This window comes from Natator depressus, chromosome 4 (assembly GCF_965152275.1).
Source record: "Natator depressus isolate rNatDep1 chromosome 4, rNatDep2.hap1, whole genome shotgun sequence".
Classification (NCBI taxonomy): domain Eukaryota; kingdom Metazoa; phylum Chordata; order Testudines; family Cheloniidae; genus Natator; species Natator depressus.
The window spans coordinates 106,239,816-106,263,391 of record NC_134237.1 but is presented as its reverse complement, the minus strand read 5'-3'; the positions used below and the strand labels follow the sequence as shown (position 1 = coordinate 106,263,391).

At 42.2% G+C, this 23,576-nt stretch overlaps 1 protein-coding gene across 1 annotated transcript in view; it reads right to left on the bottom strand.

Annotated features, from left to right (window-relative positions):
- The window catches only part of PPARGC1A (PPARG coactivator 1 alpha), a 479,605-nt gene extending 461,151 nt beyond the window's left edge, over positions 1-18,454 (bottom strand). Inside the window, exon 1 of the mRNA XM_074951595.1 lies at positions 18,230-18,454. Within this exon, the coding sequence (XP_074807696.1) occupies positions 18,230-18,316 (87 nt within the window). The 5' untranslated portion in view covers positions 18,317-18,454. The remainder of the gene's footprint in view (positions 1-18,229) is intronic.
- Between the last annotated feature and the right edge of the window lie 5,122 nt (positions 18,455-23,576).

The following is a 23,576-nucleotide window of genomic DNA, read 5'->3' as shown; positions in this document are numbered from 1 at the left end:
TACTAGTAATCTAAACATTTTGGCTAACACTGTAAAATCATTAATTTAATTTTTTGATGAAACTACAAATTTAGTTGATAAAAGGTAACTGCGTAGATGTAATGTACTTAGACTTTTGTAAGATATTTGATTAGTACCACACAACATACGGACTAAAAATTTAACATTACACAATAATCAATAAAGCACAAGTTACATGGATTTAAAACTGGCTAACTGACAGATCTCAAAAACAGTTATCAATGGGGAATCATCACTGAATGGGAGTGTTTCTAGTGGGCTTCTGCTGGAATCAGTACCAGCCCTCACACTATTCAACATTTCCTTCAATGATCTGGAATTAAATATAAAAATCATTGCTGATAAAATCTGTGGATGACCCAAAATTGGCAGAGAGGTAAATAATGAGGAAAGGGCAGCCAAACAGAGATACCTGGATCTCTTCCAAAGATGGGCCCAGTCAAATAAAATGTGTTGTAATATAGCCAAATACAAAGTTATACATCTAGGAATAAGGAATACAAAATATGGCATTGTATCATGAAAAGCAGCGAGTCTGAAAAAGATTTAGGTGTCACAGTGGAAAAACTACTTTACATGACCTCCGGGTATGATGCTGTGGCAAAAAGGGTTAATGCCATCTTTCTAGAAATAGGAAAGTAGAATTAGGGAGGTGATTTTACCTCTATATATGGCAATGGTGAGACAGATACTGGAACACTGCATGTGGTTCTCGTGTCTACATTTTAAACAGGATGTCTAAGAACTGGACAGGGCACAGAAAAGAGCTACAAAAATTAGGTGTGCTGGAGAAAATAGATGCTGTGAAAGGTTTAAAGATCTCCATCTGTTTAGCTTATCAAAAAGAACATTGAGAAGTGACTTGATTACAATGTATAAGTGCATTCACAGGGAGAAAATACCAGCTACTAACGAGCTCTTTAATTTAGTCAAGAAAGGCATAACCAGAACCAATGGCTGGATAATGAAGCTAGACAAATTAAATTAAAAATAAGGCACATTTTAAAAAAAAATACTGGAACAAGCTACCATGGGAAGTGGTGGATTGTCCATCTCTTGATGTCTTCAGAGCAAGACTGGATGCCATTCTGGAAGATATGCTTTAGTGAAATACAAATTACTGGGCTCAATAAAGTAGTATCTGGGTGAAATTAAATGGCCTGCAGTGTACAGGAGGTTAGACTAGATGATCCAATCGTCCCTTCTAATCTTAAACGCTATGAACAAATGGTACAGTTTTGCAAATCAAACCTATTTTAAACACCCATACTTTCTATCCTTCCATAAATATGCTAATTTCAAATATTATGGGTGTTCAACAAGTTCTTAAAAGGGCATATGGAGTTCTTTGAAGATGCTATTTCATTTACGATATATTTGACCAACTGAAGACAAAACAACTCTTACAGAGGTTATCACTTTTGGTACCTTTGGTATATCACTTCACTCGGGATGGATGCTCGCTCCTCGTTTCTCAAATTGGAATCATTCTGTTATCAAAGTCTGTCTCAAAAAACAATTATTTTTTTCTTCTGGTTGGTCAAAGATAAGGGCTTACAGGGAGCTTGATTAGTTTCACAAACAGATATAAGAGTAGCATCAGTGGAAAGATGACGAAGCTAAGCTAATCAGCACTATTAATAACTTTTTGATTCCTAATCAAATACAGCTGATTTTGCCTGCTGCTTATACACTAGTTCTCTTATCATTATGCATCTTCCAGATTCTACAAGAGGATTCATTCTGATGCTTGTAAAACACCACCACAATACCCCCATAAATTTTATTATATTTGCATCTGGCTTCATCCTGAAAACCGCCTTTGGGGGGAGGGGAGGAAAGAAAGAGGTATGTTATCCTGTAATTAAAAATCATGGGGGAAATCCTGGCTCCAACGAAGTGTTTTACCATTGTCTTTAGTAGGCCCAGGATTTCACCCCATATCATAATGCATACATACGCACATGTTTCCCTAATTTCATTCTCAGAAAAAGCTAAATCATTTTTGTTGAAACCTTCTCACACACACACACAAAATTCAGCCCAAGGCAGATACCTGACATGGAAAATTTCAACCCTTATAGTTAAAGTTCAGCAAAGTTATGAGCAACTGAAAACATGATCTTATCATGGATAGTGCTAGACAACTTTAACTGCAGACATCACTACCAGAGCAACCTATAATAGATTGCCTTATTTATGGGATTTATGTGCCTGGCTGGCACAACAAACAGGTGTTAGATTGTGGTAATCTCTCTGCCCTTCTGAGACTGCTGACAGTCAGGTGTATTCCGTTATGGGAAAACATGAAAACCACTGCCTTCTTTGTTGCTTATTTCGGAAGTGAAATGAATCATCTCGCCTCTTTTCCAAAACTCTAGTTATGCTGCACACTCTTTGAAAAGATGCACCGTTTTTCATACAAACTCTACCAGTGGGAGCCAATCCAAGACTCTGAACGCACTCTGCCGCATGCAGGACAGTTTACATACCTCTGAGGAGAAAGCATCGACCATGGTATCTCAGACACATGGATTTGGTTGGCTCCACAGCAATTGTTATGCAACACTCCCTTAAAAGTCTTTTTCCAAATAAAAAATGTGACTATTTTACAAGACAACTATGTACAGTAAATAATATGATCAATCTTTTTGGTATTGTTGGTTTACACATAAACTTACAGCAGTCTTAGTCATATGGCATGGTGGCTGCTGGATGAGACTATGGTTTTGTTTCAGCATGAAGGTTTAGTGATTATTCTAAAGACACTTGTACATCTGGGGTTTTACTATGTACCACATTGTGCAGCTTTAGTGTATGCACATTGTTCTCTTGTTCCAGGATGCTCTGATTAATCGCTTTCCCTTTCATAACACACTTATTTGCAACAAGAGTAACAAAAATTTAATGAGTTGCTGCCAACTTTATTTGCATCCTTCATCATTTGTGACATTAAAAAGAAAAAGAAACACCACTGACACAGTTTTCATATAAAAGGCATCTCTTCTCCAGAATACTTGTATTGTGCTTGCTAGCAAATTTTAAAATAGATTTAAAAAGCATAAATTTCAGCCAAGATAGAAATATGCATGTTAAAAATAGAATGGAGGAAAGTATATGAAACATGACAAATAATTTTCCAGAGAAGTTTTCATCAAGACATTTCTTTGAATGAGGAAACACACAACAGAAATGAAATATTAAAAGAGCAAAATGTGACAGGTGTAAAGTATACGTACACCTAGTTTTTGAAAAGGGAATATTGTCTGCTGATCAGAATGGCCAAATAATAAATTTTAAAATGTAATTTGCTGAAAAAATGAACCACTCATTTGTTAGTTTTGTCACCATTTTTAATAGTAAATTATCACTTTAAACACTTTGTTTTAATATTCTCTTCTTTTTATTTCCCAGTTCCCTTAAAAATAAGGGTGCATATTCTTTTTGTCATGGACAGGCACACCCACAAATTTCCCAATAATAATGCAGGTATTCCCTATCTGTCCAATTTCTTGCCCATGCAGATATCCTCCCTTTCTAATATATCCTCTCAGTCCCAAATTAAACAAAAAAAATAAAGGTCTATTGCATAAACCTCCCTTGGTAACACTACTTCCCAAAACATGCACACATCTGTGTTCACAGCTGGAAATAGTTCAACCATTGGTAGCCAAAGTAAGGCTCCAGTATGTTAAGGCAAGCTAGCCAAAAACTGGCTTCCCAACAATTTGAACAGCTGTTAGCCAGAGCATTTATTTATAGTAAAAAAAATGATGAGTGATAATAGCACCATGATATCTTGCAAGAACGGTTAGGAGTACATCTTGTTTGAAAGATACCATTGGTTGGGGACAGGCAATGTAAACACACAAACATGTACTTTACCTATCAAGCAGGTTATAATTCTGTCAGAACACTGATATTCAATTAATCTACCCAGTTTTTCACAATAGATTCTGCAGGGCTCTGCTTCTGGAAAAAAGTTCCTATGTAAATTATTTTTAAATTTAAGTGTTATTAGGAGTGTCAGAAAAAAAATCAATTAACAGTGGTGGCCTAACTCTCTAGGGAAAAAAAGGTCTTTCATAAATAGAAATAAGATTATGCCATTTCTTCTACTGCGTTTATTCTAAAAATGACATCAAAGAGACATGACCTCTTTTTTTTTTTTTTTTGGTTGTGACATCACACAAAGAGAAAAGTATTATTTTCACAGCTTCTTGTGTAGCTGGAGCCTCCATGCTTCTGCACATTATATGCTGTTATCGCTTTCTATCCTTGCATATGAATAATTTTAATCCTTTAGCAATTAACAGCCTTTTGGACTAAAATAAAAAAAAAACCTTAAGCGCAACCTTACTTTTGTTTTGTTAATTAATTTGGTCAGCAGTTCATTTACTCATTGTTTTAAGAGGCTTAAATATTTAATTTTGTGTTTGTCCCATTTAAGATCCTTTTTACTTTGGCTGTGATTGTTTCCTGTCATCTTTTTTTTTTTTTCAAATCTGTTTATGATCCAGGTGAAGTTTCCTATCCTCTAGTATCTTTCTTGCATGGCTTTTATCATTACACATAACTTTGCATTTTTAATGTGCCACCTATTCATTCTGGTACAAGTCTCAGTTTACACATTTTTTTAAAAAGGTTCTTATTTGCATATCCATCTAATAAAGAAATAGATTAAAATTTTAAACCATTAGCAATAATCAATACTGTAAGCCAGGCTACGATTTCTTGATCTCCTCACTGTTTTCTCCACACTATTTTGGGCTTATTGCCATAGGTTCTAAGGCCAGAAGGGACCATTGTGATCATCTCGTCTGACCTCCTGTATAGCACAGGCCATGGAACATCCCGCAGGTAATTCCTAGTGTCTTCTTTTAGAGAAACATCCCATCTTGATTTTAAAATGGTCAGAGATGGAGAATCTACCACAACCCTTGGTAAATTGTTCCAATGGTTAATTGCTATCACATTTAAAAATCTATGTCTTATTTCCAGTCTGAACTTGTCTAGCTTTGACTTCTCGCCGCTGGATCATGTTATGCTTTTTTCTGTAAGACTGAAGAGCCCATTATCAACTATTTGTTTAGCATGTAGGTAATTATAGACCGCAATCAAGTCACCCCTTAATCTTCTCTTTGCTAAAATATTACAATTATTTATACAATACTGGTGGTGTGCTAGGCAGAACTCCTCAAAGGTGTTTAGGCACTTAACTCCCTAGCCTAGCACTCCCATAGTAGTTAGGTGCCTTAATTCCTTTGAGGAACTCAGCCTTAAGAAACAGGTGGGAGACAAGATCCCCGTCCTGAAGATCCAATCATCTAAACCCCTCATCCAGCACATCACTTCAACACCTGCTCAATTTTAAACATGTGTGCAATTCTACTGACTTCATTGTCAGTACTCAAGTGTTTACTCTAAAGCACATGGCTAAGTGGTTTACTGGATCAGGGCCTAAGTAAACAAAGTGCAAAGAGAGGTAAGGGTGAGATATAATGAGAGTATGAATGTACCGTCAACATTTAGCATACATCACTTAATGCCATAACTTCTTGTTTGAAGCTTTTTTAAAAATATACAGTATTTATTTCTGTCTTTGGGGTGAGTTTTACAGGTCTCTTATTTTTCTGAGTTTTCAAATTCTTTAGAGCAGGGACCCATGTGTATCTATGAAGCAATGTATGTGTTTATGTAATATTAGCTAACTATCCCTTCAGCAATTATTTATTTCAATAAACAGAAAATGCAATAATAATTCAACAGGTGTCCAGCCTGAACTCTGGGTGTCCTAATAACAATTAAGATTACAACCCCATTCGTATCATTTATATAAACTTTCACCCCCAAAACAAGGAAGAAATATGGGCCTTGCAGTGTGTCCAGAAGATTTAAAAATCCAGACTTTACAGACAAAGGAGAAAAGCAAATTCCATCTGAGAGACCTTCACACCCAACACATCCATTTACATAGCTCAAGATGCCCCATCCTGGTAATCCGCCTTTCTCAGAATGCCATGCAGCCACCTACTGGGTAACCAGGCCCCAAACCCTTTATGGCTTTAAGTTTAAACACAGCACCTTGGATTGTATGTTGCACTATTCCCATTTTGTCAGTTTTTTTAATCCTAATTTTTTTTTTAAAAATGGAGCAGCTCAGATTTAGGGAATATACGGGGGGGAAGGTGAGGGAAAGGAAGGTAGCTTTAGTCTTTTTAAGGAAAGGATTATTTTGTTTATTTGTAATACAGTAGCAAGCTCAGTGTGCTAGAGGCTGTACTTTAACATACAGCATATTCCTGAGGGAATTCTGTACCAAAAAACTAAAAATTCTACACCAAAAAAAATAAATTCTGCATATTTTATTTGTCAATAAGTAAATGTGGAGGCTCCAGCATGGCAGTGGGGAGCACAGGCCACTGGCTGCACGGAGGTGAGAGATCACCCTGCAGGCCTCCAATCCCGGACACGGACTTGGTGATGAGGCTGCACCTGACCCTCACAAAGCACATGGGCCAGGCCTGCCCCAGAAACACCCCGGGGCCCTGCTCCTCCATGCCAGGCGCACCAAAATAGCAAGCAAGAGGGACAGAGTCTCGTACACACACACCTAGCCCTGGCCTCCAATCTAGGTGTGGAGTAAGCAGGCTCAGCCTGGCAGGATCCAAGTGTGGAGAGGCTTAGTGTGGGGGGATCCAGGTGTGGGGCAAGAGAATTCTATGTGGGGCAATCTGGGTCCAGGTGGCTTGGTAGAAGGTACTGGTATGGGTATGGGTGGAGGGGAGGATCGGATGCACAGAGGTTTGTTGAGGGGTTCTGGGTGTGGAGGATAAGGTTCAGCGGGGGGGGTCTGGGTGCTGGGGGAATGGGGGGTCCACGTGCAGGGGGCTCATTGGGGTGTTTCAGGTGCAGGGAATGGGGCTCGTCAGGGTGGGAGTTAGACTGCAGGAGGCTTAGCAGGGATGGTCTGGATGCACAGATGGGGGGTTTAAAATGTAGGGGGAGGGGCTTGGTGGGGGTCCAGATATAGTAGGGGTGGGGTGAGGTGAGGGCTCAGTGGGAGGGTTCCGAATGCACAGGTTTTGGGCACACAAGGGAGAAACTCCCCATATAGTGACCCCTCCTCCCACAGCTGAGGACCGATGGGGGAAGGAAGCGAGTGAGCGATGCACTGCGGGGGGAGGTTTCTGGAGGTGGGTCTGTCCCAGCCCTGCCCACTTCTTGCAGGGGAAGAAGTCCCATCCTCCCCCAACCACAGCCCAGCCGGGACTAGCAGCTGAGCCCACGCAGGATAGGAGCCACCAGCAGGAGTGTCCCCAACCTCGCGGTGATTTACCTCTCCGCCGGCTGCTCCAGACACCCAAAATGACATGCCCACACTGCTGGGGAGAGTGGTGTGACTGTTCTTGTGGCTTCCCTTTGCTTTCCCATCAGAAAGTCATTTTTCTGCAGGCAAGCAAATAAATCTGCAGGGGACGTGAATTCTGTTTGCATGCAGCAGCACAGAATTCCCCCAGGAGTAACAGTAAAAAAGGAAGAGTGCCACCCTTGAATAATTTACAATCTAAAAGGGCAAACGACAGATGATGGGTTTGGTACTGAGATGCAACATAAGTTTTAGTTAAGGTGATAGCTGATACATGTCTAGTTTGCGCCATAGTTTCTTAAATGTAAAAAAATAAGCAAAAACTTACTGACTCATTTGTTTTAATCACCATGTAGAAAAAAGTCTTGAAAAAGAGGTTATTAGCCATGTGGACCAACTCAGGAAGAGTATCTAAGCATAGGGTAAAGTGCGGAAAGAGCATCCAGATGGCTCTGAGGCCTTATCTACACTACAGGGGAAATTCGATCTAAGCTATGCAATTTGAGTTACTATAAATAGTGTAACTCAAATGGACGTAGCTTAGATCTACATACCACAGAGTCCACACTACGTGATGTTGACGGGAAACGCTCTCCTGTTGACTCCCCCTACTCTTCTCGATCCGGTGGTGTACAGGAGTCGACGGGAGAGCGATCTGTGGTCAATTTAGCAGATCTTCACTAGACCCGCTAAATCTACCATCATTGCTTGTCAATTCCCCGGTAAGTGTAGACAAGCTCTGAGAAAAGCAATCAAAAAGGACACCAAGTCTGGCATCACTAGCAGAATGGAAGGTGTGGTGGCAAGAAACAAGGTTACAGAAACAGAGAGGCCAAATTATACAAGGGCTCAAATAGAAAGATAAGTTTAAACTTGATGCACTAGAGAAGGACTCAGAGGATGGATTTAAAAGGGAGGGAGGGGCGGACAAATCAGTAAGACAGGAAAGTTATCTTAGCAGCTATATTTATATCAGCTAGATGAATGTGAGGTGGATGTCAGGGAAACCAGAGAGGAGGAAGATGGAGAAATCAAGATGAGAAATGTTGAAGGCCTGGCAAGAGTTTTATTTAGTCAGAAAGAAATTCCAGATATTAGAATTCTGAGGAGAAAGAAGTGCCAAGAGATGTGGCAAGGAAGGAGTTGAAGATGAAAGATGAAAATGAGACAGATGAAGTAAAGTATTGGTCTCTATTTAGTGGAGAAGGAAAGCTATCAACAGATGACATCAAGAAGGCTGAGGTATTTAATGCCTATTTTGCTTCAGTCTTCACTAAAAAGTTTAAATTAATATTAACAAGGAACACAATCCAGAATAGGGAAAGAAAAGTTGGAGGTATTCAAGTCAGCAGAGCCTGACAAAATTCACCCTAGGATATTTAAGGAACTAGCTGAATCGATCTTGGAAACATTAGCGATTATCTTCAAAAACTAATGGAGGAAGGGTGAGATCCCAGAGGACTGGAGAAGAGCAAACCATCTTAAAAAGAGCAACAAAGAGGGCCCGGAGAATTGTAGACCAGTCAGCCTAACTTTGATACCTGTAAAAATACCGGAACAAATTGTTAAACAATCAGTTTGTAAGCACCCAGACAATAATGGGGTAATCAGTAATAGCCAACATGGATTTGTCAAGAACAAATCATGCCATACCAACCTAATTTCCTTCTTTGACAGAGTTACTGGCCTAGAGGATGGCGGGGGGGACGCTGTAGACATGATATATCTTGATTTTAGTAAGGCTTTTGATGTCCCATATTAAATTCTCATAAGCAAACTATGGAAACATGGTCTAGATGATACTACTGTAAGGTGAATGCATAATTGGTTGAAAGGCTGTACTCATACAGTAGTTATTAATGGTTCACTGTCAAAATGGAAAGACATTATCTGGTGCGGCCCCAAAGGGGTCTCTACTGGGTCTGGTAGTGTAACAAGAGAACTGAATTTTACTGAACTGCAGCCATTTTGTATATCCAGCCACTATTCACTGAAAACCAAACACCACACAGTTAGGAAAAATTGTTAGGCCTTTCATAGGCAAGACCAAACAGCTGCATGATTGCAGTTTTGCTAATCAGAATGGGAGGAGGGGACAGAGAGTTAACGTACCATGAGAATGGAAGGGAGTGTGTGACCTTGGCTGACCTTGAACCTAAGCGCCCCTGATATACAAGTTTTATTGTTGTTATGACTAGAAATGCTTTGCTGATAAAGGATAATGAGCAATTCGCTGAAGCTAGGTGACCCACTAGGGGTTACTATGAGTTATGTGCTTTGTCTGAGCTAGCTATATAAGATTAAGTAAAAGAGTACACCTTGGAGCAGTTTGGGGCAGCTTTTCTTTGAGCAGAGACTGACATCCTCCCCCCAGCAGCTGGACGGAAGGAGTGCTCCCTGGAAGCCCAGTAGTTGCCCACTCAAAACTATGTTAGACTTTGGGTAACTATGCTTGGGGTGCTCTAGAACTACTGCGTGTGTGTGTGCGCGCGCGCACGCTTGAGACTCAATAAAGAAGGAGCTTTGGGTTAAAGCATTCTTGTTTGTACTAATCATTTATCAGATGGAGGAGCTGTGTCCCCACTGATTTATTCCTGACACCTCCTGAAGAAAACAAAGTTAAGTTACCACAGTTTTGGGTTCTGAAAACCCTGAACAACAATACTATTGAACATTTTCATTGTTGACTTGGATAATGGAGTGGAGAGTATGATTATAAAATCTGCAGATGACACCAACATGGGAGGGATTGCTAGCACTCTGGATGACAGGGTTAGGATTCAATATGACCTTGACAATTTCTGAAATCAACAAGATGAAATTCAATAAAGACAAGTGTCTAGTACTACACTTAGGAAGGAAAAATCAAATGCATGAATACAAAAAGAGAAATAACTGGCTAGGCAGTAGTACTGCAGAAAAGGAACTGGGGGTTACAGTGGATCACAAATTATATATAAGCCAACAACATGATGCAGTTGTGAGAAAGGCTAATACCATTCTGCGGTACATTAACAGAAACGTTGCATGTAAGACACAGTAAGTAATTGTCCTGCTCTACTCTGCATTGGTCAGGCCTCAGCTGGAGTAATGCGTTTTAGGCACAATGCTTTAGGAAAGATGTGGACAAATTGGAAAGAGTCCATAGGAGAACAAAAAAAAATGATAAAGGGTATAGAAAACCTGACCTATAAGGAAAGGTTAAAACCACTGGTAATATGTTTAGTCTTGAGAAAAGAAGACTAAGGGGGGGTGGGATACCTGTTGTAGTCTTCTAATATGTTACAGGCTCTTATAAGAAGGATGGTAATCAATTGTTCTCCACGTCCACTGAAGGTAGTACAAGAATTAATTGGCTTAAATTGCAGTAAGGGAGATTTAGGTTAAATATTAGGAAAAACTACCAAGGGAGGTTGTGGAATCTCCATCACTGGAAGTTTTTAAGAACAGGTTAGACAAACACCTTCAGGGATGATCTAGCTATACTTGGTCCTGCCTCAGCATTAGGGGCTGGACTAGATGACCTCTCATGGTCCCTTCCAGCCAGCTATGATCCTCAGGTTATGGTTCTACATGACATGGAAGGGGTGTTTTTGTCACAAGTGACACAGAATGGGTGGGAATGGTGAGGGTTTCTGAGGAAAAGTAAGTTTATTTTGGCCAATGAATTGATCTTTTGCCAAGAATTAACCACTCAAATGTATAAACAAACAAGAATAGGATTTAGCAATTGACAAAGGAAATGGCACTTCATCATGAGACCCAAATGAAAATAAGCACAAATACAGTGACTAAGGACTGTTCCACAAAAGGAATATTGTTATTACGAGGCATATAGTACATATTGCCATGACAGCATCCACCAGTTCAATGGTGTATTCTCTTGTGTGGATCTTCTCTCCTCCTCTTCCCCATCCCTGCTGCATATAGAGCCTGATATAAAGCCCACTGAAGCCAATGAAGAATCTCCGATCAGCTTCACTGGAGTTTGGATCAGGCCCATAGTACACACACTTCATTTCTCCCTCCTGAAGAGTATGAATCCTTGTCTACCAACTTTAACGCATCACAAAGCTTGCTGATAATTAGGATCTGTGCAAAGTGCAGCTCAGGATTTCCCTATTTTGAAATGGATATATGGGTAAATAACTATGCAATCAGCTTGTAACACTGAGGCAAACTGCAGTTTTCAAAATGCAGATATTATGTATAGGTGTGTATTTTGTGAGGGGGAGGGTCACAGCCTCCTGTGAACAATTACTAAATTGTCAATGGAATTAATTAGTTTTTTTTATTTTAAAAAGTTATTGATTTGTTACAATAACCAGCTACTACTATCACTTTGTATGTGGAGATTTGTAAACTACTTCCATTTGAGAAGCAATTGATTCCATTTTTATCATTTGCACAAGTTTATGTGGTTGTTGTCATCCAAAGAGCTTATAACATCTATTTGCTGCAAATTATAGTTCTTCATTCAAAAGCTGTATTGGAAAACAAAATGCTAGTTTATGCTGTAAATGGAAGTACAGAACCTTAATCACTCATTGTTAACATTAGGAACTCATTTTATTCTTTGCAAGAACAATTTAATTAAAACTGTGGAGAATTTGTGTGTGTGTGTAAAAGTACCAAAGTTTCAAACATATTCACACTATATGACAGGTGATGAAATGAACTTCTTCTCTTCATGCTGACATGAACCAGACTGTTTTGGGAGCGAATGGAGGTCTTATGATTAAAGCACAGGACTGCGAGTCAGGAGACTTTGTTTCTATTCTTGGTTCTCCAACAGATTTCCCATATATGCACTTGCACAAGACACTTAGGCTCAAGTTTTCAAGTGTCTACAGGTGCCTAAACTGCAGCATATGGAGTGTGATTTTCAGACATGCCGATCACCTGCAGCTCCCAGTGACTTCAAATGGAGCCACAAATACACAGCATCTCCTCCAAAAATAAGACCCACAGAGTCTCAAGTTAGGCACCCAAAACCAGTGACCACTTTTGAAAATATTGCCCTTAATAGGCCTGCACTTCAGTTTCATCTACAAAATGGAGATAATACTACTTACTTACCCCAACAATGTGCCCCTGAAACTTAATCAATGTTTATAAATAGCACTGGGATTCTTAGGTACAGAGCACTTTAGAAGTATGATTTTCCCTTCCTTTTCAGCAATTTTATAGCACTAAAATTTCAAATCTATGAAGAGATTTGCTCACAAAGCAAAGAGAATCATAAGATGGAACCAAAAAAAAAAAGATATTAGAAATGTGCACCTGCTTTTCCACATTTCATTTAGCCTCTACACTTAAATTTAGGTCAGGTTTTCTGCTATGTATGTCCGTTGTGCTGGTACCCCTCAGTGATACCTTCTGGTCATGGCGAGACTCACCCTATCTCAGGCATCCACACTGCCTCAGGAAAAAAAATATTACAAAACCCATTAGCTTTTGGTAAGTCAGGTCAGATGATTATAATCTAAATGATAAAGATCAGGTAATATTTTCAGAAAATGTGTACACATTTCTCAGTAAGACTCCATCTATAAATGAGGATCTCAAAGCTTAAGGTATATAAATAAACCCTTCTGCAGGGGTTAGAACTATCAGCTCATTTTTGGACATCTGTATAAAAAGAAATATTAAGATATAGTTATGGTCTCAAAAAAATGAAAATCCTCTCGGGTGACCCAAAAAAAACCACGTCACACTGCCTCATATAGTAAATCATTTTACTGTTGCCCTTTTATATTTAATACCCTTCTGCAGTACACATTTATCTCTACACTAGCAAAGTGTACTCATTGATTTCCTATGGACTCTCTGGAAGAAGGTTCTGCTTCCCTGATGATGAGTACAAAGGGTGGATGACCCCATTCTCATTCCAATGCAAACCTTGCACTTTTACACAGGACAATCTTTAAATCCAAGATTAACACTTTTTAAATTTTAAACATCACAAAGCCCATCTTTGTTAGTAACAGATTAGGCTATGTACAACTTTTTTTATTAAGCAAAAAACCTAAACTTTGGATCTAATCTATCAGACATTGTCTTTTTAATCTCCAGAAACCTTGGGACAAATTTTGCTTAGATTACAACTGAAAATAAATGATAGTATCAATCCAGTGTTTTACAGACTTCTGAAAAAACAACACAAAACGTATCACAATTCACAGTCTTTTTTTCATAATAAAAAGTCCCAGTCCACAAAAACCTAAGACACCTTGTTGGCAGGGCAATCTGAGAAAATCTGTACAGCATCTCACTCAACACTTGGTTACCTCATATACACATATAGTACATATTGGCAGTATGCACAAATACTTACACAGAAATGTCTAAAACTCTAAAGCCTGGGGATCAGACCAAAAAGGCCAGAAATACTGAAAGCAGCGCTGACTCAAAGGTATGACTTGACTGAGGGGGGTCAAACGCAAGCTGAGCCATTGGAGTTACTCTTAACATAGGAAGGAGAAAATGCATAGAGCAAAGTATTAAATTCAGTCCAACACACAGGAAGTATTGACTGGATTGTTTTTCCTTGGCTATTCCATATTCAGAAACACACAAAGCCAAGCCACAAAACCAGCTCTCAGCTCAAGCTTTCAACTACTTACCTATATCCACTGACTGCTTTCAGTGGAAGGGTTTATATAAAATATTACCAGGTTTAAAAATAGTACAAAGAGGAAGGGGGGCCTAGCTAACAAGCATACAGCTTAGAGTTCCAACGGGAATCAGTGCCTGCTGCATGATGAGATAGTATATAAGGGAGAGTACTCCCTCAAGACATCACAGTTTTGTATTTCCACTACAGGAATTTTCTTGAAGATGAAAGACCAGGTTTAAGCACGCAATTATAGTTTTAAGTTTTTACAGTTCCTTTCCTTTCAAAGGATCCTAAAGCACCTCACATCACTACATAGATTCAACACCACTGCAATGCAGCCACTTCTGGGGTGGACAGCAGCAGCTAACCAGTACACAGAACATTAATCAACAGCGAGGGGAAGGAGAAATTATGGACACCACCACTATGTTAGACCTTTGCTCTGAGAAAACCCATAGCTTTTTTGGTAGGGGTGAGGTAAGCAGAGGTAATGGTTAATTTTTCATGACTATTAAATAAGATGAAAAAGAGAATTCCAGTTCGCCAGTTAGTCTCACTTGGTTTCTGTTGGACAAATGTCCATAAAAATCACCACCAGAACTGCCAGTTTTGTTGACAGTCTCAGAGAAGTCAAAGAATTAATCAGCCTAAAGACAATTGGTTCCTTCACTTCACAGGGGGAAGCATGTGCCATCCTGTAAGTAGAGAATTTCAGTCTCCAAGGTTGGCAATCCGAACTCTGAATCCTACTAAATTCTCTTTAAAAAATTAAGAGAAAAAAAAACTTTAGCACATAGGTGTTATTTTTAGAGTTCTCTTTAATAATGCAAAAATATGGCAAGCATCACTACAACAGACCTTCATTTTCATGCAGAGTGCCTTGGAACTGGATTCAAAATAGATTTCTTGGTACAGTCTCCAAATTTAAATTTTCCAGGTATGGCTTCCCTGCTGTTTTTCAGTTTTATATAAAAAACAAAAAGTTATTTCTAGGAACATTACCAACAAATCACCCCTCCACAGCCAATGCTGAAAGACGAACTGCAATGATATGTCGAAAATGCAAAAATTAAAACTCATAAACCTAAGGTTTAAGTCATAGAGTAACTGTCCTACTTCTGATTTTAAAATTGCTAGTTTTTATATGGTGTTTACAGGAGAATTCACTTTATTCTCCTTCATTTGGTTGTTTATATTGAGAAGTGTTATTCTGATTACATTTAATTTTATTAAGAACATGGCTTGTGATGCCAGGAAGAAATCTCCTTAGTGAGGTATGGTTGAATTGCTATTGATATTGTACAAAGGATCCTTTTACATGGTACTAGATGCTGGGAGTGCATCATATTGATTTAGGAATAAAAAGCTATTTTTTCAAGTAGAGTCAACCCTTCCTTTCATAAGCACTTTGTAATGCTTTAAAGTTTGAGGGCTTGTTGTTTTAAAGAATTGAAGTGGAGTAAACAAAACAAATTAGATTTGAGCAATGTTGCTATATTTAGTGAGAAGAAATGGTTTATAAGCTTTTTTGGCTGCAGTTCAGATTAAAAAAACCATTAATATGTCTGGCTCTCAAATTTAGACCAAGGCTACTTTTTAAGTGTTAAAAAACATATACAAATGGATTCTCAGCAATACTGTATTAATTTTCTGATTATGTATCAGCAGTGAGCATCCTATTGCTAATTTTCATTTGGGTGAATCTGATTGTTGTAAATGCTAACATGAGACGTATAAGATAACAGAAGGGACTCATGAACACCAAAACCGGTATGTATCTTAAATTCTTCATGAATTAGCCCTTGGAAAATCTTGGTGTGCCCATCTATTCTTGTTGCACTGCTGTATAGTGATTATATCGTCTACTTCTAAACTCCCTCCCTAATCATGCATATTTAATTCAAGTTTGTGTACTATAACTTAGAGTTTATATAGTCCTACTAAAAATAGATCAGCAGCATCCCACATTTTCTTCTGTTTTCCCCTTAGATACAACACAACACTGGTCTCCAAAAGAAAGCAACTATAGATTTGTCAGTAATTCACCCTAGTTTTCATTGCAGTTTGGTCATACTTGAAAAAAAATGCATAAAAGAATCTAGCATTTAACACTGCTGTCCTTTTATGGAAATACATTTCACTATAGAGTGGAACTAACTTTATCTAAATGAACTGGTTTAGACCTGATTTTATTGTCTGCGTCCTTCTTAGCAATTTCCCCCCTCCTTTGGTTTCCAAGGAGCTTTCCTTTGACTGCTTGCTTTCAACCAGGCATAAACCCTTGTTAGATTACACTAAATGGTGTGGATTCATATAATGGGAGAAAATAATACATTGTGCATTATATAAACACACTCGCAGCGGCGGTCCTGCCTTTTAGGGCTAGTGCAAGGCGCAGCTGGTTGGTGGGGATCACACAGCAACTTATCATGCTTTAGCTGCCCTTGCCTAGTTGGCCGCGCTGCGCCGTCGGAGACCCAAGCTTTGGCATGCGGACAGTCCTCGGTTCGATGCTTCCAACAAGGGGCTGGCCTGGAAAACGGGGCTCGCTCAGTCTGACTCACGCGGCCGATGCCCCGCGGGTCTGGTGGTTCCGCGCACACACAGACACGAAACGCCGCCAGGCTTCGCCTGTCCCTGAGCACAGCACAGGGTGAGGGGGCTCCTGCCGATTACTCCAACAAGCCTCCCACCCCCACGGGTCAACAGAGGCAAGGCTCCCTTGGTCCCTGGTCGCCCCAATGCAGCCCCGCGTGCCCATGCCCGGAGCAGGCTGGCCAAGCGTTCGCTCCCGTCTAGCCCCAACCAGGTGCCTTCCAAGTTGGGGCTGAGAAATATCTGCTCCCACCCTGAGACCCGGGCAGTTCGCTGTGCACTCAGCGGCTCAAGCGCAGCGGGCAGGGCTCCCGGGCGCCCGCCGGCTCCGGGCGCTCGGGCTGGCTGCGGTGGCGGCCGCAGGAGGAGCCCGGCCGCCGGCTCTCCGGGCTGTGACCTCCCGCAGGCAGCGAGCCGCGTGCGGCGCCTGGAGCCCTGGCTGCGAGGGGGGTAACCTTAAACCGGCAACGGCTCGTTCCGGGAGCTCAGTTTCCTGGAAACCGGCCCTGTGGGCCGCACGTTTTTCCATGAGCTCAGCACAGCTCTGCCCCCAGCAGGGCGGGAGCCACGCAGGCGAGCCTCCCCCGAGCCCCTCCGCCACCTGACACACACACACACACTCCCCGCCGCGCAGCTCCCCTCCTCCCCGCCCCCCGCGGCCGGGCTGGGAGAGCGAGCTCCCTCCCTCCTTCCCCGGGCGCTGCTGCCTCGCCCGCTCCGTGGTGCGCTTCACCTGCCCGGGGAGCCTGGACATCCACGGCTCAACTTTTCCCACCGCCGCCCAGGAGAAACCCGTTCCCTTCCCCACCGCACGCGCGTCGCCTGTGGACTTCCGCCAGGCCGGCAGCGGGGGCAGCAGACGACAACCGTTATTTAATTGAAGACCTTCGGGAGGCTCCCAGAATAGCTCTTGACAACCTCAGACTGGGATTTATTTATTTATTTATTTTTTTACCCTTCCTCCTCCTCGCTGCTTTTCAGCTGGCCGCGCACCCTCCCAGCCTACACCTCCTTGCAAAGCCACTGGCTGGGAGACTGAGGGGTTCCTTGGGATGCACGGGGTGCATTGCACAGTCATCAAAGTTAAGTGGTGGTGGGGAGCTCTGAAGCAGGGAGGAACGATCGGGACTATTCCCATCCAGACAGGGTCAGTAATTAGGGCATGTGATGCCTATTCAGCCATTTTGGGGGGGCTTCCAAGCACCTTAGCAACTAGCACGGTTATCCCCCCAAATACTCACACACACACACACCCGCACCCCTCAGTGCAAGGCGAAAGGAAGAGCGCAGCCAAGGTGGGACTTGGGAAGGCTTCGCTTGAGTTGTCTTGTTGTGAGTTGTTTCTGGGTAACGCACCGCTCTCCACACAGTGCCAGCACCCGCTCCTAATTCTCCTCCTCCTGCTGCTGCTCCTCGGTCCTCCCAAGAGGGGCTTGGGGGAAGCGGAGATGAGGCATATTCCACGTCTCAAAAGCTCCTTCTCTGTCATTTTTGCACCATCCTCCCCTTTTGAATACAAACCCACACCCCGGGCAAAACCACTTCGCCCCCCTCCCCACCTCGGCGTCCCCTGGGGCGCTAAGGGGGTGCAGAGGAGCGCGCGTGGCCGCTCAGCCACCTCTTACCTGGTTGTAGGAGCTTTCCCAGGAGGAGGTGTAGTTGTAGAAGAAGGAAGAGAAGAAGGCATCTTCTGACAGCCCGCAGCCAGCCATCCCCGGGGTGCAAAGCCTCTTCGGCCAGGCACAGCAGCCTTTGCAAACTCTTGCTTCTTGGTTGATCGCTGCTGCTCCTGGCGCTGCCACCCCGGCGTGTGCCTAGAGCTTTGCCCTGGCGGCGGCTCACAAGGCGTGTGCGTGGGAGGGGGGGGGGAGAAAGAGACTGGATGGAGAAGAGAGGGGATGTGTGTGTGCGCGCGTCTGGTTGTAGAAGCACTGAGGAGCCGGAGTCACGTGTACGCGCTCACTCCGCCGCCGCCGCCGCCGCTGCTGCTGGGGACGGGCTGTGGCTACAGCCCCTGGTACTAAATCACCAGCGCCAGGTGACCTTTCCGTCCCCACCCACCCCAATTTCCTCCCCGGCACCGCGGGCTGCGCAAGGAAACAAGAGGGCGCTCGCTTGCAGAACCTGCTGCTGCACCAAAGCAAAAAAAAAAAAAAAAGAACGGGCAAGTGAAGTGGGGATGAGGCTCCTGCGTCCCCCCCACCCCAAGATCTGAGGTGCAGACTCCTACCACAGGCGTCGTCTTCCCCAAGTGCGTTTAAACGCGCCCTTTGGCTGCAATTGATTGAGTCAGTTAGCAGCGTGAAACAATTACACGCCGCCAATTTTACTCCCCGCCTTCGGGATTTATGCAAATCAATACAAAAAAGTTCATTTGTAGTTTCCAGACTATAATCAAGCAAAATCTACATTCTTTAAAAAGATAATCTATGCGTGCATGTGCACATAGGCCATTTCTCCTCTCCCTCACACTAAATAAATAAATCAGGTCTCAGTTTAGCTCTCCAGCAGCATGAGCCTCCACAGTAAATGGGATGATATTTGAAGTAGTCCTGTGCATAAAGTCTATTGCAGCATGTTATAAGGAAGCTTTTCCCAGCCCCTGAAGCCTCATGGGAATCTTGGAAAAACATTTAAGAAGTGTGTTATATCATTTTTCTCTTTCTTCTCCCACACTAATCTTTCAAAGGGATGTGTATAAAATTTGTTTCTCAAAAGGGGTCAAGAACTTAATTATTTGTTTTTTTTTTAAAGTTTAAGTAGCTGCAGAAGTTACTTTTCATATGACTTCATTTTGTGCTTTTCCTATTTTTTTAAATGTTTCTCACTCTGGGTTATGTGAAAGCCCCCTAAAGTCAACAATGAACATTTTCTAATTACAGGTTTCAGAGTAGCAGCCATGTTAGTCTGTATCCCGAAAACGAAAAGAACTTGTGGCACCTTAGAGACTAACAAATTTATTTGAGCCTAAGCTTTCGTGGGCTACTTCATATCCAATAAAGTGGGCTGTAGCCCACAAAAGCTTATACTCAAATAAATTTGTTAGTCTCTAAGGTGCCACAAGTACTCCTGTTCATTTTCTGATCAGAAAGAGGAAATAATAGAATTGACTATACACAAACTGCTGTCAAATGAACAAAGTAAAGATGAATAAAAAAAATCTCTAATCTTTGTTACAGTCACTTAGGTGTTTTTCACAATAGTAAAGACAATATCAGACAACTAAGATGATCCTTTAGTACAGGGGTTCTCAAACTGGGGGTTAGGACCCCTCAGTGCGGTCACGAGAAGTCAGCCTCCACCCCAAACCCCGCTTTGCCTCCAGCATTTATAATGGTGTTATAAATAAAAAAACACTTTTTTATATATTTAAGAGAGGTCGCACTCAGAGGCTTGCTGTATGAAAGGGGTCACCAGTACAAAAGTTCGAGAATCACCACTTTAGTAGTTCACCAGCACCATTTGTATACTCCACACCTGAGAACACAATGCTCTGACAATATGAACATCTTCCACATCAACCAAATTTAATGTCACAAACAGCCACTGATGAATTCAGATGGGCAGCACACAGCAGAGGTAGATATATTCTTGAGAAACAAAGATTCCCTTTCATAAAAAAGCCTTAAGCAACAACAAACAGGAAGAAAAATACAGAAAAGTTGGTTTCTAAATGTTTTCCATGAAAAGTTAACTTTTTTTAAAAATGTGTACTTGAACCACTCCAAATCTGCTGAAGAACTTTTGCTCTCTGAATAATGAATTATACAGAATGGGACATAAATAGAATAAGAAATTCAAATGTATTGAAGAGATTCCAGGATGTGGACAGTGTCTTGGACTTTTGAATCAACCACTTAATACAAAAAGTGTGCAAGGCCAGGCTCTCTGTTTGATGGCCCTCAAGCTCCTCATGCCTACTGGTTCTCCAGATTCCAAGGAAGCAGCAGTCCCTTGGTAGTATCATAGAATATTAGGGTTGGAAGGGACCTCTGGAGGTCATCTAGTCCAACCCCCTGCTCAAAGCAGGACCAATCCCCAACTAAATCATCCCAGCCAGGGCTTTGTCAAGCCTGACCTTAAAAATTTCTAAGGAAGGAGATTCCACAACCTCCGTAGGTAACGCATTCCAGTGTTTAACCACTCTCCTAGTGAAAAAGTTTTTCCTAATATCCAACCTAAACCTCCTGCACTGCAACTTGAGACCATTACTCCTCGTTCTGTCATCTGCTACCACTGAGAACAGTCTAGATCCATCCTCTTTGGAACCCCCTTTCAGGTAGTTGAAAGCAGCTCATTCTTCTCTTCCACAGGTGAAACAATCCCAGTTCCCTCAGCCTCTCCTCATAAGTCAGGTGTTCCAGTCCCCTAATCATTTTTGTTGGCCTCTGCTGGACATTTTCCAATTTTTCCACATCCTTCTTGTAGTGTGGGGCCCAAAACTGGACACAGTACTCCAGATGAGGCCTTACCAGTGTCGAATAGAGGGGAATGATCATGTCTCTCAATCTGCTGGCAATGCCCCTACTTATACATCCCAAAATGCCATTGGCCTTCTTGGCAACAACGGCACACTGTTGACTCATATCCAGCTTCTTGTCCACTGTCACCCCTAGGTCCTTTTCTGCAGAACTGCTGCCTAGCAATTCAGTCCCTAGTTTGTAGTGGTGCACGGAATTCTTCCATCCTAAGTGCAGGACTCTGCACTTGTCCTTGTTGAACCTCATCAGATTTCTTTTGGCCCAATCCTCTAATTGGTCTAGGTCCCTCTGTATCAGACCCCTAACCCTCCAGCGTATCTACCTCTCCTCCCAGTTTAGTGTCATCTGCAAACTTGCTGAGGGTGCAATCCATACCATCCTCCAGATCATTTATGAAGATATTGAACAAAACCGGCCCGAGGACTGACCCTTGGGGCACTCCACTTGATACTGGCTGTCAACTAGACATGGAGCCATTGATCACTACCCGTTGAACCCGACATTCTAGCCAGCTTTCTATCCACCTTATAGTCCACTTATCCAGCCCATACTTATTTAACTTGCTGGCAAGAATACTGTGGGAGACCGTGTCAAAAGCTTTGCTAAAGTCAAGGAACAACAGGTCCACTGCTTTCCCCTCATCCACAGAGCCAGTTACCTCGTCATAGAAGGCAATTAGATTAGTCAGGCATGACTTGCCCTTGGTGAATCCATACTGACTGTTCCTGATCACTTTCGTCTCCTCTAAGTGCTTCAGAATTGATTCCTTGAGGACCTGCTCCATGATTTTTCCAGGGACAGAGGTGAGGCTGACTGGCCTGTAGTTCCCAGGATTCTCCTTCTTCTCTTTTTTAAAGATGGGCACTACATTAGCCTTTTTCCAGTCATCCAGGACCTCCCCCGCTCACCATGAGTTTTCAAAGATAATGGCCAATGGCTTTGCAATCTGTAGCCATGGAATCCTTAAGGCCACCCTCTTCCTAGTGATGGAGGTTCAGGCCTTGTCTACACAACAAATGCTTTTTCCAGTGTAACCATACTGATATTCCTGTATCGGCAGAGCCCCTGTAGACACTGCACAGATGCAGCTTATCCCAACAGGAGTTTTTATTTTGGCATAGTAATGCCACCACCCCAAATGACATTAGTTCTGTCATGAGAGTTTTGCCAGCATAGCTATGGCAGCTAGGGGTTGTTTTTTTCACACCCCTGGACCCACATATCTATGTCAAGCAAACAGGTTGATGTAAAGGCTTCCTGGGTCAAAGAATGCCTCTTCCTCCCTCAGCTCAGGTGAAAAATACAGCAGAGAAATCTCCAGGAACTGAATATGGGAGAGACTTAGGGCAGGTCTACACTAAAAAGTTAGGTCGACCCAGCTACATCACTCAGGGGTGTGAAAAATCTATATCCCTGAGCAATGTAATTAACCCAACCTAACCCCTACTGTAGACAACACTATGTCAAAAGAAGAATTCTGTCAGCCTAGCTACCGTCTCTCAGGAAGATGGATTAACTACAGCAACAGGAGAAATCCTCCCATCCCTGCAGTGAAGTGTTACAGTGGCACTGCTGATGTAGTGATTTAAGTGTAGACATAGCCTTACCCACCAAATTGCTGATTACCCCAATTATTTGTTTTATGTGTTGCCCCATCATTTTCTTGAGAGAGACTTCAATTTTAATTAACATCAGCTGCCCATGAAAACTGCATTTGGTATAGAAATTTTTCCATCATCGGAGACCACAAAGACTAATGCAGAAAATTCATTTAATTTCCTTACTGCTTCATCATCCTTTTAAAAATTGTTTTCCCCTCCTCTTTGGTGGGCTACAGGGTCAACTTTCCAACCTTTTGTTTCAAACATTTAAAACTACATAATGTGATAGTGTTGGATAATTACTGGGTCTTTGTGCACTCTGTTTTGAATTTGTATCCTTGCATAGTGTGTGTTCTAATCTACCTACCTACATTGTTAAATGCAAATTTTGCATGAAGGTGCTGGAGCTTTTTTTCCCAGTCCCTAATGAACTTGTGTATTTCTGGGCTTATCCATGCCGGTTTTACTCCACCGTGTACTTTGCCTTTGTTTTTGCTCATAGGTATACATACCATCAGTGCCTCTAATGCAATATGTTCTTAATTAGCTTCTAGGCCAGTGGTTCCCAAACTTGTTCCACCGCGTGTGCAGGGAAAGCCCCTGGCGGGCCGGGGCAGTTTGTTTACCTGCTGCGCCCACAGGTTCAGCCGATCGCAACTCCCAGTGGCCGCGGTTCACTGCTCCCGGCCAATGGGAGCTGCTGGAAGCAGCGCGGGCTGAGGGACGTACTGGCCGCCGCTTCCAGTGGCTCCCATTGGCCTGGAGCAGCAAACCACTGGACCTGCGAACGCAGCAGGTAAAGAAACCGGCCTGCCAAGGGCTTTCCCTGCACCACTGCTCTAGGTAGATTCTATGTTCTGAATTTTTTTCTAACTTTGCCCTCTGCCTGC